At 29.3% G+C, this 15,708-nt stretch overlaps 1 protein-coding gene across 11 annotated transcripts in view; it reads right to left on the reverse strand.

The window, feature by feature from the left end:
• Positions 1–15,708, reverse strand: part of LOC145242427 (WD repeat-containing protein 25-like) — a 357,383-nt gene that overhangs the window by 212,548 nt on the left and 129,127 nt on the right. For 10 of the 11 annotated variants that reach the window (XR_013862730.1, XM_080105483.1, XM_080105482.1 and 7 more), the window contains exon 2: positions 9,836–9,924. The exons of the other annotated variant lie outside the window; for it this stretch is intronic. Coding sequence is in view for 9 of the 10 variants with exons in the window: in XM_080105483.1 (XP_079961609.1) it covers positions 9,836–9,877 (42 nt within the window). In the remaining variant the exon portion in view is untranslated. The remainder of the gene's footprint in view (positions 1–9,835; positions 9,925–15,708) is intronic. 11 annotated transcript variants of the gene reach the window in all.

Consider the following 15,708-nt stretch of genomic DNA (forward strand, 5'->3'; position numbering starts at 1 on the left):
TAACGGATTGCATGTCTCGTTGATTGCTAGTTGGACAAGAATTAGGTGCTCATTTTACCATAAATTTATATAGGAAAGTAATCCCCCCTTATGTTATGCTTAACTCAAACAATGTTAAACTCTATATTTCAATCTTAATGAATATATATATATATATATATATATATATATATATATATATATATATAGCATTACAAGCATATGCTGTATTTTTGTGGACATCCGGCAATATTACATATCTAATGTGCTTCAATAAGTTATATCTTTTTTATTTGTGGGTCGATTTTTAAAAGAATTACATTGATGGAAAAGAGAATAGAATAAGCATTCCAATGATGTTAATTTAATTTTCTTTTATGCGTTCAATGTTTTTATACTCCCAAGTTAAAAATGAAAAAATGGTAAAAAATGACAACGACAAAAAGGGAAACTTTTTTCAAAGTTTACATTTTATACGTTATGTTTGAATACACATGCTCGGGATTAAATTTGATTGGATATGGCTGAAATTTTACAGCATAGAAGTCCATCTCTACTGGACTTTGATTTATATTTTTACGACCACAGGAAGCAAAGTTATGACCGAGCAAAGTTGACAAAAATATTTCAAAATTGATAAGATAAATCGGTATATATCATCCATTTTCATATAGATAATAGTTTCAGAATTATTTTCATGTATAATATGTAAATATTTGATAATTATTAATTGTGTGGAAATTTCTTTAAAATGTTATCGTTTAAAAAGTTCAAATCTGCTTACAGAAAAACGGCTCGCTAAGCGCTAATGCACTGAGCTGACTAAAGTATTCTCTTAAAAATTGAAAATTGTTTTTCTGTTTTCGTCTTACTAGACTAGTCATTTTTTATTCTGAGTTTATCAATTTAAAAAAATTATTTTCAAGTTTTTCAAATTTGATTTCCAAACAATACTGAGCCAAAACTATTTTGTTGTTTTGAACACTTTTAGTACATGTGTACTAAAAGTGTTAAAAAAAACAAAATGTACTAAGTACATGCCTTAAACTTCTTACTTGTACTTAAGGTAGAATTGTGTTTTTTAGTGGTCACAAAAAAAAAAAAAAAGCAAGCAAATATATAACAAATAAAAGGTACTTGTGCACTTATGCTACCGTGATGAAAACATAACGTTATTATTTAGAAACCCATTCTTAACATGGGGAAGGAAGGGTGTTTTGTTAACTATTCTGTACTTTCACCTAACAATTAAATAAAAAAGATATTGTGAAACTTGAATTTATTTTTAACTCATTGTCAAGAACATTTTTTCGAATCTGTAAAACAAATCTGTTTTTTTTTTTTTAACTGAGGATATCTAAATAATAATAATAAATAGGCGGTTCGATAAAGAATTTCATTGTGATGTATTTTGTAAATTTTTACCTTGTTTCCACCTTAACATTTTTCTTTAAAATGACTACCTTTTAAGGTTTTCGGGTATGTTGAAAACAAATATCACATTTAAATTTTCTGCAGTTAAGTAGCGTTCTGGATATTAAGCAATGTCATTTCTTACTTTATTGCTGGTGGCCATCTTCGTACGCTACGCGCATTTGCGCATAGTTTCTTGGGGTTGCGCTTGCGCATTCCAAGATGGCCACCAGTGATAACATAGGAAATGACATTGCTTAATATCCGGAAAACTACTTATTTGCAGAAAATTTAAATGCGATATTAGTTTTCAGCATACCCTAAAACCTATAGAAGTAATCATTTTAAATGTTAAGGTGGAAACAAGGTAAAAAATTACCATTTTATTTCTTTGTTTACATAATTGAATTTTCAATAAAACAACAATAGAAATGACAAAAATTACCATCAACTGGTGAATATATAGTTTTTGCTTATCAAGATTCCTGGTATTGTGAAAGTTACATCAAGGATTCATGTAGAATTGCATCTCAGAAAATAGGGGTATATTTTAAGCCAGATAGAGAGGATTTACAAAATTGAAAATTGGATTGGTCCCAAAATGCATAAGTTCTGGTCAACTATGGGAATTTCCATCTTTTACAGAAATCCAAAATCTATATGAAAAATTTTCTTTGATTTATTTCTGAGATTAATTCATATCTACTAAATTTTTTTTTTCTTTGAGGGAGTAGTAAATACCAACTATGAATGCTCTTTAGGCATTCAATGGCTACACCCCATATTAAGCTCTCCTTTGGTGAGGAGGCAGGAAAATGCCTATTCTCAATAAAGATATATTTAAATACCACTATAATACTTAGTTTTGTTCGTGAATAAACACGCACTGCATAATACCATGCACCAGTTTAAAAAAAAATTGAAATTTGTACATCTTAATTTATAATTCATGGCTTATGGTAAAGAGATACATCATATTTGACTGCATAATCAGAAAGAGCACACAATTTTACATAAGAATGCCAAGTTTCATGAGAATAGCTTGAAAAATAAATAAATGGTGGTGAAATTACTGAATTTTTTTAAATGTTGAGGTCCGTAATTTAGCCCACTTTTTCTAAAGAAAAATGTCCATGGAAAAGCCTAAATTTTGGCACTTGAAATTTTCATAACTTTTGAACTACTGGTGGTATTTGCATAATTCAAACGGTTTTAAGCGTCTTTTATATAACTCTTTTCATGCAAGTTGATAAAATAACAATTATTTAAAAAAAAAAAAAAAATTAAATTGTTTAAACCATCCTTCTGATTTAAGAGTCCAGTTTAGGAAGTCCGTTTTTGCGCAAATACTTGATACATTAGGCATGGCTAAAACGAAAGGAGGAAGTAAGCATTTTTGACAGAGTCTCTCTTTAAAAATCTACCAAAAATCAATAATATTGTGGGTACAAATATGCTTAAAATAATTAGCCGAAACTGAGCAAAATATATTGTATTGTGGGGAGGGTGAGAATAAAAGATAAAACAAACAAACTAAAAAAACAACTGCACATGCATCAGATTTTAAGGTTAAAAATCCGAATTTTGAATGTATTTTATTTTTCATCTTTTGTGTTTTGAAGTGTGAAATTCGTTGAATATGTTAATAATAATTATTATCTTTCAGATAAGCAAAAAAAATATATATTTTCATTATTTTTGCGAAAAACACAACTTAAATCATTGAAAAATAAATTAATAATTTTCTTTTAGTGAGCCCAATATTGCTAATATACCATTAAATAGGAAATGCTTTGAAGAATCAATATCAAAAAAGAAAAAAATCAATAAATAACTGCGCATTTTGCTAAAACCATGATAATTTCTATCAGCAATTTCTTCTTTATTCACCTATGGTGGCCCAACTGTGATACGAGATGCAGGAATTGTTTTCAACACATACGACGCCTAGCATTCCCAAAATGGTCACCCATCTGGTACTGGCCAGCCTCATCATTGCTTAACTTTGGGGGATATATAGGCAACAAATATATATATATATATATATATATATACATATGTATATCGCTTATGAAAAAAGAATCAAGCCCTTCACTTAATCTTCAAATCAAACGTTAAAAATACATGGCTGAATATAGTTTATTTAGTCCCCTCCAGGTGTCCATACTTAATTTTAAACTATCACTAATTTTTTTTTTTTTTTTTTTTTTACTTTCGCTACACAAATCTATGGAGCGATATAAAAATTTCAAATTATTTGAAATTCAGGTACTTATATTATAATATTTTTGCATAATCTTATAGCAAATCATCCTAAATCTTTTTTAGACAAAAAAAAATTGTTTGGTTCAAAAACACTTTTAATAAAATATTTAAATGTTTTAGCGAGACAAAAATTGACAGTGAATGGTGTAGTTTTGGAAAATTTTAAATTAAAATTCTATTAAAATAGTAGGAAAAGTTTTATATTATTCTGCTTTTCACATGATAAAATTCAGGCTTTTATCTTTCTGGAAAAAAATAGTCTCTCAAAAATAATGGATTTTAATAGATTTTAATTTGGTTAAAAAAACAACTACTTGTTTATTTTTCAATTATTTTGTCCGTGCCTATGATACATCCAGACAATATAGGTGAGATTTATTAATTAACAACAAATAATGATAAGACGATTGTTTAAAAGAAATAAATTTAAAAAATGATCAATTGATGTGATTTTAAAAAGATATTTTCTTTGTCCAAGTTGTGCATGATTAAAATTAGAACTGTACGTTTTTTGCATTCAATATTATTAATGATTATTTTATTTGTATTTTTATTGCAAGTTGGAACCGTTTTCAAACAAAAAAAAAGCAAATATGTTTTTCTAATGTAAAAAAAAACAAAACTACTTGATCAACTTACATATTTAAAAAAAAATATATTTGGGTTTTTTACAACCTAACCCACCGTAGTTTACCTTCTAAAAGAAAATCTAAATCTACTATTTTGGGGCTAATATATTACAACGATTTTTTTTAAATAATTAAAATTTAACATTTTAGAGTAGGGTATCACTTTCCTATATAAATTTAATGTGAAATGAGACCCCACTTCTTGGCGACGTAGCGAGACATGTAATTTTTTCAAGTTGGGTGGCAAGAGGGAGGCAGAAGATGGAATGAGAGGTGTCATGAATTCCAAATATTTAAAGAAAATGTAGAAACACTTCAAAACATGTGTATGTGCAGGGGGAACTTTTCATTTTTTTTTTAAAGATTTGCTTTGAAAATGTCTCACCAATCAGTTAATTGTTATTTCCTGATATTTTTAAGGCTGTTAACACACACACACACACACACACACAACAAACTAGGGTAGACCTGTACAATGCACACTTCTGCCTTGTATTTCGTTATATTTTTTTCAATTTTTTTCACCGGATTACATCCCTCTTATAAAAATGGATTTTTCATTTAATCTAAGAGCACTGATATTAAGATTGTTATTATCCAATGTATTCTGTATTGTTTTCACTGGGCAGCATATTTGTTTTCATGTGCACGTGCATTCAATTTTTTTCATGCACTTAAAATTGCAGATTGTTTTCACTGGTGGTCATATTTGTTTTTGCACACACGTGCGTTAAATTATTGCGTCATTATTTATTAAGTCTATATACTCACTATTCCATAGCTAGCTGGTACATATACTGAGCCAATGGGTTACGGGTAGTCTAGTATATATATAATGTTTTGAATTCTTACCTCGTTGGCACTTTCAGGGACTAAGAAAAACTGCTAACTATTGACTAACTGACAAGGATCAAAACGAAGTGACCTGCTCTCAACCAGTCGTACCTCAAAAAGGCTTGTCATCTCTTTTATTGTATCCCTTCACTTAGGGCCAAATTATTACTTGAGTGCACAGGTATCTACTTTACTTGAATTTCTAAGTTATATAGAGCATAAAACAAGTATTAATAATTATCTTATTTATATATGTTTATGCCATCATTACGCTATTACTCTAGCTAGACCAGTATTTTTCCTAATCTTTTTACCTTATCTTTGGGACCTATTTTATGGGAACAGATTTTAGCTAGAATCTATTTGGTTTTTGATATTTGGCATTTTGAGAGACAAAGTACCAAAGCAGTCTATTTTATGAAAAGATGTACCTGACGGCAGCCACACTTTTTCTAATTTTACAGGCTGACATTTTTTGATAACACCATTATCTTAGCAGAATCCTAAATTGTTTCACAATTTACAGTCATTTCCTCAAATATCGACAATGTTTAAAGGAAAAATATATTCTGTGGTCGCTTTTTTCTGGTAATTTGCAACTAACCCCCACCCCCCACCCACTCTGTTACCATTCCAAAATCGACCTACCCTAACCATTATATCACTATTTGTATTTACCAAAGTCACATTACACAATGTACAAGATTTGACCTAGATATTTTCTTTTTACAATTATGGTTATGTGTTAATGCATAAATATTTGATACACTGAGGTCTAATTTGCAATTGTAACATAATGAGTTTATTAAAAACTCATTATGTTACAATTGCAAATTAGACCTAAGTGTATCAAATATTTATAGATTAATATTATATTTATATATATATAAAGATGCTTTGTGAATTTCTTTGATTCCTATTTTTAATTGCTTCACTTGGAGACTTATCATAACCCCTGGTTTCTATTTCGTCTAATCCAAACCACTAAATTTCTTTGATAAATGTATGATTTTCATATTCTGAAGTAGCTTTATCATAATCTAGCATATTTCTATTAAAGAAAAATGTGATAAATACCGAAAATGAAGGAAAAGAAAAATCATTGGGAGAGACTGCTTCCGCCAGAATCAGCTGTTTTTTGTTTAGATTAGTTAGTTGTACACAATGCTGTCACATGGTAGCAGCACAAATTGATTTAGGCACTTTTTTTTTTCAGATAAGATTGTAATTCCAGATCGATCCCAGACTAATCCAATAGCCAAATTCCATTTGATTCAGGAAATGGATAACTTTCGGATTACAATCCAATTATTATCCAATGTAAGCCACAGTGATTTCACTCAAAGACAGAATTTTCATTGATGCTGTGTGACATCACAACCAAAATGAAAACAGCTGTCCACACAGGATTTGCAGTGATCTAATGGACTGAAATATGTTGATGAAATAGAAGCATTGCAGTACAAAATATGATACATCTTCAAAAATAAAAGCAAAACCATACAAAATCTGCTAAATTGATACAGGGATGGTATACTTGTATTTGAAGGGATCCATGAACACTTGTTCTTCCTTCTTACCTAAGAAAATAGTAAGAAAAGTTGGGGGAGTGCAACAATGTCATATACCCATTTTTTCAAATCGATTGACCCTAGAGCCGCTGCCTTCTAATCTAGTAGTTACGAGAATATTTTATTTTTGATACTGTGTGTTTATGTGGATGTTGATTTTGTCTCCTGAATTAGGGCTTCACATGATCAGATTGGATCTCTCTGACTGTCTGTCTATCCCAGCTAAGGGCCAAAGTGATGTGTTGCAAGGCCATGTCCTCTTTATACCTAAATCAAGGTCCGCTCAATAACCAGAATCCCGTCCCAAAACATCACAGACTACCACCACAGCCAACAGGTGGCCCTATTGAGGGACTTTTACTCTCTGTAGGGGAACAGTCAGCATATTCTGATGCCCTACTGACTGGGTCAGAAAAGGAGGAGGTAAAAGAAGGAAAAGGGTAGGGATAGAGGGGGAAATGCTTTTGTTTTTTTGGTTTTGCAGAACATGATTAAGCTTTGCAAAGAGATAAAGTAACAAAAACTTTGATATACAGTGCATTTGAATCAGGAAATCAATATCTTCAGACAGTCTGATCTGGTAACACCAGTTAAATAACCAAGGCTATAAGTTTGAATGGCAAAGTTTGACATCTAGGGATGCTAGAGGGGACCCAAGAAACAGAAGTTGACAAAATCATGTCCGTTCCAGGCATAGAGAATTCTGCCATTCTTCAGTTGACAACTTAAGCAGATGGAGACAAAATGTGGCCATTCCCTAAAAAGCTCTAGTTGTGCAGAAGGTGTTTGTACACTAGACGTAATTAGACAAGCTATCTTGAAACTGGCACAAAAGGTTAAATTTTATTTTATAAAAAGTTAAAAACAAAAAAAACTACCTTTCTATTAAAAAAATTAAAGAAAATAAAATGAAAACAAATACTAATTTTTCCATTTATTTCGAAAGTTGATATTGGTTATTATAAAAGTCAATACTTGCCAATGAAAAAAACAAAATAATACAAAGGAATATCAATTAACAAAGCCAAAGGTCATCATCAATAATGCATATGGATGTGTCTTTGCTCAAATTATATTGAGATCATTCATACATGCAACAGATTCTTGAATGAATGCAGAAAAAAAGAAAACTTACAAAGAATTTGTCTTAAACAAATCTGAACTTGGTTTGAATTATGTTTGCAATAAAAACTGTAAGAAAATCAAAACTGAAACATCAAAATTTGTTTTGAATTTAATTTCCTGATTTTTGCATTTATCGAACCGCCTAATTATTATTATTTCTATTTAACTTATTTAGATATATTCAGTTAAAAATAAAAACGGGGATGTTTTCCAGATTACAGAAAAATGGTCTTGACAATTAGTTAAAAATAAATTCAAGTTTCACGATATCTTTTTTATTTAATTGTTAGGTGAAAGTACAGAATAGTCAGCAAAACACCCTTCCTTCTCCATGTTAAGAATGGGTTTCTAAATAATGTTATTATTTCAGCATGGTAGCATAAGTGCACAAGTACCTTTTATTTGTTATATACTTGTTTTTTTTGTTTTTCTTTACCACTAAAAAACACAATTCTACCTTAAGTACAAGTAAGAAGTTATAAATACAATAACAGAAACGCATGTACTTAGTACGTTTTGTTGTTTTTTAACGCTTTTAGTACATGTGTACTAAAAGCGTTAAAAACAACAAAATAGTATTGTTTGGAAATCAAATTTGAAAAACTTGAAAATAATTTTTTTTAAATTGACAAACTCAGAAAAAATAAAACTGATTTTTCTGCTTTCGTTTTAAAAGCAGAAAAAAACTTTTTTTTTTCATTTTTAAGAGAATACAAACGAAACTCGTTAATGTGCTGACTTTAGTCAGCTGAGCGCATAGTGAGCCATTTTCCCCTGTTAAGTGGATTTGAATTTCTATAAAAGATAACATTTTAAAGAAATTTCCACACAATTAATAATTATCAAATATTTACATATTATACATAAAAATAATTCTGAAACTATTATCTAAATGAAAATGGATGATATATATCGATTTATCTTATCAATTTTTAAATATTTTTTGTCAACTTTGCTCGGTTGTAACTTTGCTTCCTGTGGTTTTAAAAATATAAATCAAAGTCCAGTAGAGATGGACTTCTATGCTTATATAGCCTGTACAATTTCAGCCATATCCAATCAAATTTGACCTCGTGCATGTGTATTCAAACGTAACATATGAAACGTAAACATTGAAAAAACAGTTTCCCTTTTTGTTGCTGTCATTTTTTACCATTTTTTCATTTTTAACTTGGAGCATAAAAACATTGAACGCATAAAAGAAAAATAAATTAACATCATTGGAATGCTTATTCTATTCTCTTTCCGTCAATGTAATTCTTTTAAAAATTGACCCACAAATAAAAAAGATATAACTTGTTGAAGCACATTAGGTATGTAATATTGCCGATGTCCACAAAAATACAGCATATGCTAATGACATAACAATCGTTTGGCAGTGTTTATCAGAAGTGTGTACCGATAAATATTTTGTAGATTAAAGAAAATCAAGTTCTAAGCGTAGCACAACATCTTCACAAATATGATCTATAATTATTGCCACATCAGAATAATTTCAAAAGTAAAAATGCAAATATCTTCCGTCCCAGAAGAAAAAAAAATCTATATGATGTAAGTAACCATGACGAACAGAAAACCAAAAATCATGTAAACTGATCAAATACTTTTCTTTTTAAACTGATCAAATACTTTTCTTTTTAAATAAGAAAATAAAATTTTGTGGTCAAACGGACAGTGATGATTTTGCGATGTCATTTTGAAAACAATTTGGTACTTGTGTAGAATTCGAACCAGATGTAATTCACCGTCTGCTTGGCTTTGCTTTGAATATGATGTCATGGGCTCAGGTCTGACTGTAATCTGATGTAAGATGCTGATCAGACAATCAATGCATGACAAAAGAGCAGACGATCTTTGGGATAAATATTAAAAGGGGAAAAATATCAATAAATTAAGTATCTAACTGCCGTTCCTAACAACTTTATTATAAGATGAATATTTCCATCTTGGGTTATGTGGAAACAGAAATTTGGTAATGATTCTTTTGTTTCCATCTTAAACCATATATTAGAAAGTTACCTGGTTGGCAAAGTTTCTTCCACATCCACTGTCTCTTTTCATCCCACTTTGACATCAGTTGAAAATGGTTGGCCAGTCCCAGCCTCACACTACAGGAAAAAAATTGTTCATGAAAAGAAGATGTTTACTTTACATTAGTTATAAATATAAAGAAACAAATGTAAAAAAAAAAGTAATACATGAAAAACATGAAAAATTGCTTCTTTTTTTTTTAAACTTAAAAATATATGAAAAACACAAGGGACTTGTGATTTTACACAATACCAGCAACACCATCACTTGGTGTGTACATTATTTTCTGTGTCGATTATACCACGGCCAATGGCCACCGAGATATAGAAGGCCTGTTAACTGAAAAATATCTGCAGGCAATGTAGGTAAGATTTGTCAAACTGTTACTGTCGATACTATATGACAGTATTTTTAAAAAGAGCATTAAAACATGTTAAAAAAGAAAAGAAAGGAACCCAATTCGATTAATAATGAAACTGAACTTTATTCAATATAAAATATAAATATCATATATGTAAAATTACTTAATTTTAAAGCAATATACAATCTATTACTGATAAAACTGAATTATGAATTTAGGGAACAAACAATTAAAGAAACATAAAACACAAACGATTCTTGGCTTTCGGGACAAGATCACAGTGTAGTATCTGTTCTGATGCTACAATTTACCTTTTCTATCCTTAGCCGGTGGAGGAGAAATCCTTCATTACTGAGACAATTTTTATTTTTGTTCCTATCCAGAGTGCCCCTTATTGGGGAGCTAGATTTTCCCCCACAAGATTATATGTTGAAACATTTAAATAACTATTACTTTTAATACAGAAATTGCATTTAAAGTTTTGATTTTCTGTTCTTCTATTTTCATTTTTTTCCTCATGTTTTTCATCAAAATGTGTAGCGTATTTTCATCAGTTACATGGTTAGGAATCCTATACTCCATTATAGTCTTCATCTTCATATCAGTGCAGAATACATGAATACGGAAATAAAGTTCACATAACTACTAAAAGACAATCATACTATAATGTGAACATTGGTTAAAAACTAAGAAAATATAGTAAATATCTACGATATGTGCTGAATTTGGGAGGAGATATTATTTCACTCACTAGGAGTTGTCTCACAGGCCATCATCAGTGATCGCTCACTGGCAGTAACCTAAGGTATCCGCTGGAGATCATGTGACAACAAGTCTCCCCAGATTTCCAATGTTGTCCACTTCTTGACCACTCGTGCAGATGATTGCATGTTATCGCAACAGCCATTTGCCATCGATTTCTCGTTGGTGTTTTCTCGGGTTCAAGTGACAAAATGCCTTCCCAAGGAACCAGATTTGAACTGCACACTTCTAGTGGAGATCTGGTTAGTACTCTCCCACCTCGGATTTTCCATTCTCCTAGTTAGTGTGACGCCAGTCAAAGTCATCTACAGTGTTTTTTGGCACTTCACGGGGAACATGGACCCTGTGTAAATAGGTTTCAATTTTTTTGTAAATCGAGCGTGTATTTATTTTTTGAATTTTTGTTATTTCTTTAATTCAACCTGATTCATACTTTTATTTCGTACTTGTTTTTATTTTATTTTCATTCCATTTTAATTTATTTCTATTATTATATTTCCCACACTAAATATTTTTTTTTTGTTACATTTATTTTTTCATACATATTCAAATAATGCTGTTGGCCTTTTTTTTTTTAAATTTTTTGCCTCAAAAAAGTTTTTGTGATTAAATAAACCAATGAAAACCTTTTGCGTATGCGCTTTTTAGGGAGCAACCATTAATTAAATTAAAACTGGTTTACGCAGGGTCCACATTCCCCATGAAGTACCTTTTTTTTTTATTGTTGTAATAATAATAATAATAATAATGATAATGATGCTTGTGCAGTGTACACATCGTCCTATATTTTAGATAGGATTTTCAAGTTAAATTTTATGGTATTATTTTTTTCATCAAATTGTTAAGTGAAAGTGCAGAATAGTTAGAAAGCTTATCCCTATTAAGAAAGGCTTTCTAAATAACTTTATTTCAGCACGGTAAGGCACAAATAAGAAACTATTTACTTATAAGATAAACACAAGAAAATATGTTAATTAAAATTTAATGTACTCTTTATTGTTAGTTCATATCAAAATTTTAATTAAAATTAGTTAGTTAATGAATTTTTAAGATAGATTTGTGTTCGTATGAATAAAGTGTTCGAGAGAATAAAGAATTTAAAGAATAAAGTGAATGTGTTCGAGTGAATAGAAAATTTCCTATTTCATTTCCCATTTCATCATGTAAATTATTTACAGATAAAAATGTTATAAAACAAACAAACAAAAACTTTTCAGTTTTAAATATATTTCAAAGAAATAAATTACACCCGGAGCTAAAATATTAAATTTATCAATTGTTTTAGTTTTAAAAAACTGTTGTGAAAAATGCTTCTAACTTTAAACTATTTGGAAATATTCAATGAAAAGTTCTCATAAAAATTATGTTTTGCAGTTTTTTAAATAAATAAAATGAAATATTCGACTTTCTTCGATAAATATAAAAATTCAAAAACAACCCACTTACTGTTATATTTTCTTAAATTAAAATTATCCCAATGTGCAATTATTATAATAACTGCAATTATATAATTATTCAAATGGAGAATTGTTTTTTCTCTTTAGGAAAATAAAAAAATATGCAAAATCTAAGGCAATGAAAAATATTTTTTATGGCCACGTGGTTGAACACTGGAAACTTTCTATACCTACATGTTGATCAGGAAATGACATCACGTTGTCATGTTCACTGGCCTACTCTCTTGGTAGCCATGATTATATGGATGCTCAATGGCATTTAAATGGTTGATGGAAGTAACGTTTATTTTTTGCTATTGGATTTTCATATTTATGTTTATATTATACTGATTTAGAAAAATTATTAATTCAAAATATATATGTATTTATTAATCTGTATGTATTAATTCAATTAATTGGCTTATATTTTTCTTTATACAATAAATAAATGTATTCAAATGGCTAATGTTGGTTATTTTCAAGTTCCATCACCATAAGTTTACAAAGGTTTTGCCTTAAGCTATGATCTTAATTTTTTAGTTTTCTAATTATTTTTAATAGTTGTGCATTAAAATTTAAGAAAAAATAATAGATGATCAATTATTCTGTTTGTTTGCTCATATTAAAAAAAAATACAATCCCTCATTATAATAGGATAAACCAGTAATAGTTTTTTAATAGTTTTTTTCTTTAATATAAGTTATTTCTATACAAATATCAAGTCCTTATTCAGAAAGTTACTGTTATCAATGTACGTACAAAAAAAACCCTGCAAAACAATCAAAATTTACGCATATGCTAAAAGATAATCGATAAACTTTTTTTATACATTTTATACATAAATTTATGAATAAATAAATATTTCCAATAAAAAATGAATAAAAAATAATATAAGACTTATCTTTTTGTAAAACAAATAGATTTCTTTTCAACAAGAATTAATTGTATTAACTTTAACATTCTCTGTTGACGAAAGTTATGTAAATAACGAGACTGTTAATTAGAGGCCTCCGTACATTTTTTTGAAAAAGGCATACAAATAAATTTGCCCCGACTACAATTATATCATCAAATCAAAAATAAATTTCTTTTAGGTTGATGCTGGATTTCCTAATTTAACATTGCCAATAGTCAGATTTTCTATTATATGAATATATTTTTTTAATATTGGAAAACTTTAATAAAAAGTCTATGTTTAAAAGTTCATATTGCGGAATATTGGAATTTAATATCATTTAAATATATTTTATATTATGGAGAAAAAAATATTATCAAGAAAAAGTGATTTTTTTAAACATAATATTGATTTTATGTCCATTTTTTTTTTTTTTTTTTTTTTACAACTTCAAGGTAAGTAAATTTTGTATATATATATTTACCCAAAACCTCTGAAATAACAGCAAGGGGGGACTTGATTCCAAATATTTCTCATATGTTATATCTCCCCTCTTTGGTTTTCATACATAAAGTAAATTTCACAGTGTATAAGGATTATTTGATACTGGGTATATTTATAATCGTACCCTATTTCCAAAAGAGGGGAGATATAACACGTGAGAAATATTTGGAATCAAGTCTCCCCTTGCTATTATTTCAGAGCATTTGAAACCATAGCAACAAGTTTTAGTCTCCCCTCCATCAAAGCCAAAGGTTTTGGGGAAATATCAGATATTTTGTAATTCATATGCAAAATATAAAAACAAATGACTATGATTGAAATATTAGTAAAGGGGCAGTATCTTTCCCCCCACAAAAATTCCTTTAAAATGATCACTTTTAGGTTGAAGGGTGTTGAAAACGAAAATAACAGTATTTTAACCTATTTTTATTTTCAGCAACTTCGAGTTGTTTCCAAGATATGCAGAAATTATAGTTTTAAAAAGTGGGTGACACTTTTCTATATCAATTTAACGTAAAATGAACACCCACTTTAGAGCCACCTGTTTTTTTTTTGGGGGGGGGTATCTCTTATTTTTTTAGGGGTGGTGTTTATTTTGTAATTGTGGCTTGGTAGACCAACAAAAAAACCTACCTTAAAAAAATTGTTTTCTGTAGGTTTTCGGGTGTGCTGAAAATGAATATTCCATTTAAATTTTCCGCAAATAAGTATTTTTCCGGGTATTAAGCAATGTAATTCTTTATGTTATAAGTGACAGCCATTGTTGTACGCACATATTTTTGCTTAATACCTGGGAAAATACTTATTTGCAGAAAATTTAAATGCAATATTTGTTTTCAGCACACCTGAAAACCTATCAAAACAAATTTTTTAAGGTAGGTTTTGTGTTGGTCTACCAGGCCACAATATCCCCTCCCCAAGGTGGCCAGAAAGTGGGTGCTCATTTTACGTTAATAAAGAAAAGTAATCCCCTACTTTTTGTAACGACCTTAAGGTCAAATATCACATAGCCCACTACACAATTCAGGTCATTAGCTTTCCAACGAGCCTTCATTTATTAAATTCTAATCAATAGTCACTGAGATTTCGAATTTGCCAAAAAAGGTGATATATATATAATTATGGATATATCTATACTTGTAGGTAAATTGAATATTGAAATGCTCATATTCTTAGTTCTATGGGATGAAACTACATGAAAATTTGCAGACTTTTTGAAGATTATAATATTATTCTATGGTTAAAATTTTATGAGAATTACTAAAAAAGAACCTATATTTTCAAACCAATAAAATATGACAAATTTGCCCACATTTGTATATATAGTGTCATGGCAAGCCAGCTTTAGTTTTGCTGCTTTGGGATGAATTTTGCTTCGGATTTTTATTATTATTTTTTTTTCTTGGTTGTTTCCTGTGGCCTTGCTAGGTCACTAATATAAATATTTTTTGACAGAATTGAATGAGAATACCCCCACCAAATTTTAACTGGTATTCTGCAGTTGGTATATTTTTATGACCTAACCCATCATAATATAAACACCCCCAACCTCCTCATGTTATGAACGGCTTTCAGAATAAACAGTCCCAACTTGAAAACTATACTACATACTAAAACATACTATAAAAATTATAGGGGGGGGGTAACTCGTTCAGATCCATCTAGCTTTTTATTATTTAAACACTTTAAAATGTTGCAATTTTTATTGCCCTAAATTTATTTTTAGGGGTTTGTTTTACTATACACAGATTCGAAAAAGTTGTCAAAAAACAAATATATAACAAATAAGTGTTATCAAAGGCAAGATAAGTTAATTTTCTACTTAACTGGATAAGTTTTTAGTGTTTTTATTTAATGTAAAATGTTTAATCAGTTCGAAAAACATGCAGTGTTTATCAGTATA

This window comes from Euprymna scolopes, chromosome 21 (genome assembly GCF_053919585.1).
Source record: "Euprymna scolopes isolate OS-2025 chromosome 21, ASM5391958v1, whole genome shotgun sequence".
Taxonomy (NCBI): Eukaryota; Metazoa; Mollusca; class Cephalopoda; order Sepiida; family Sepiolidae; genus Euprymna; species Euprymna scolopes.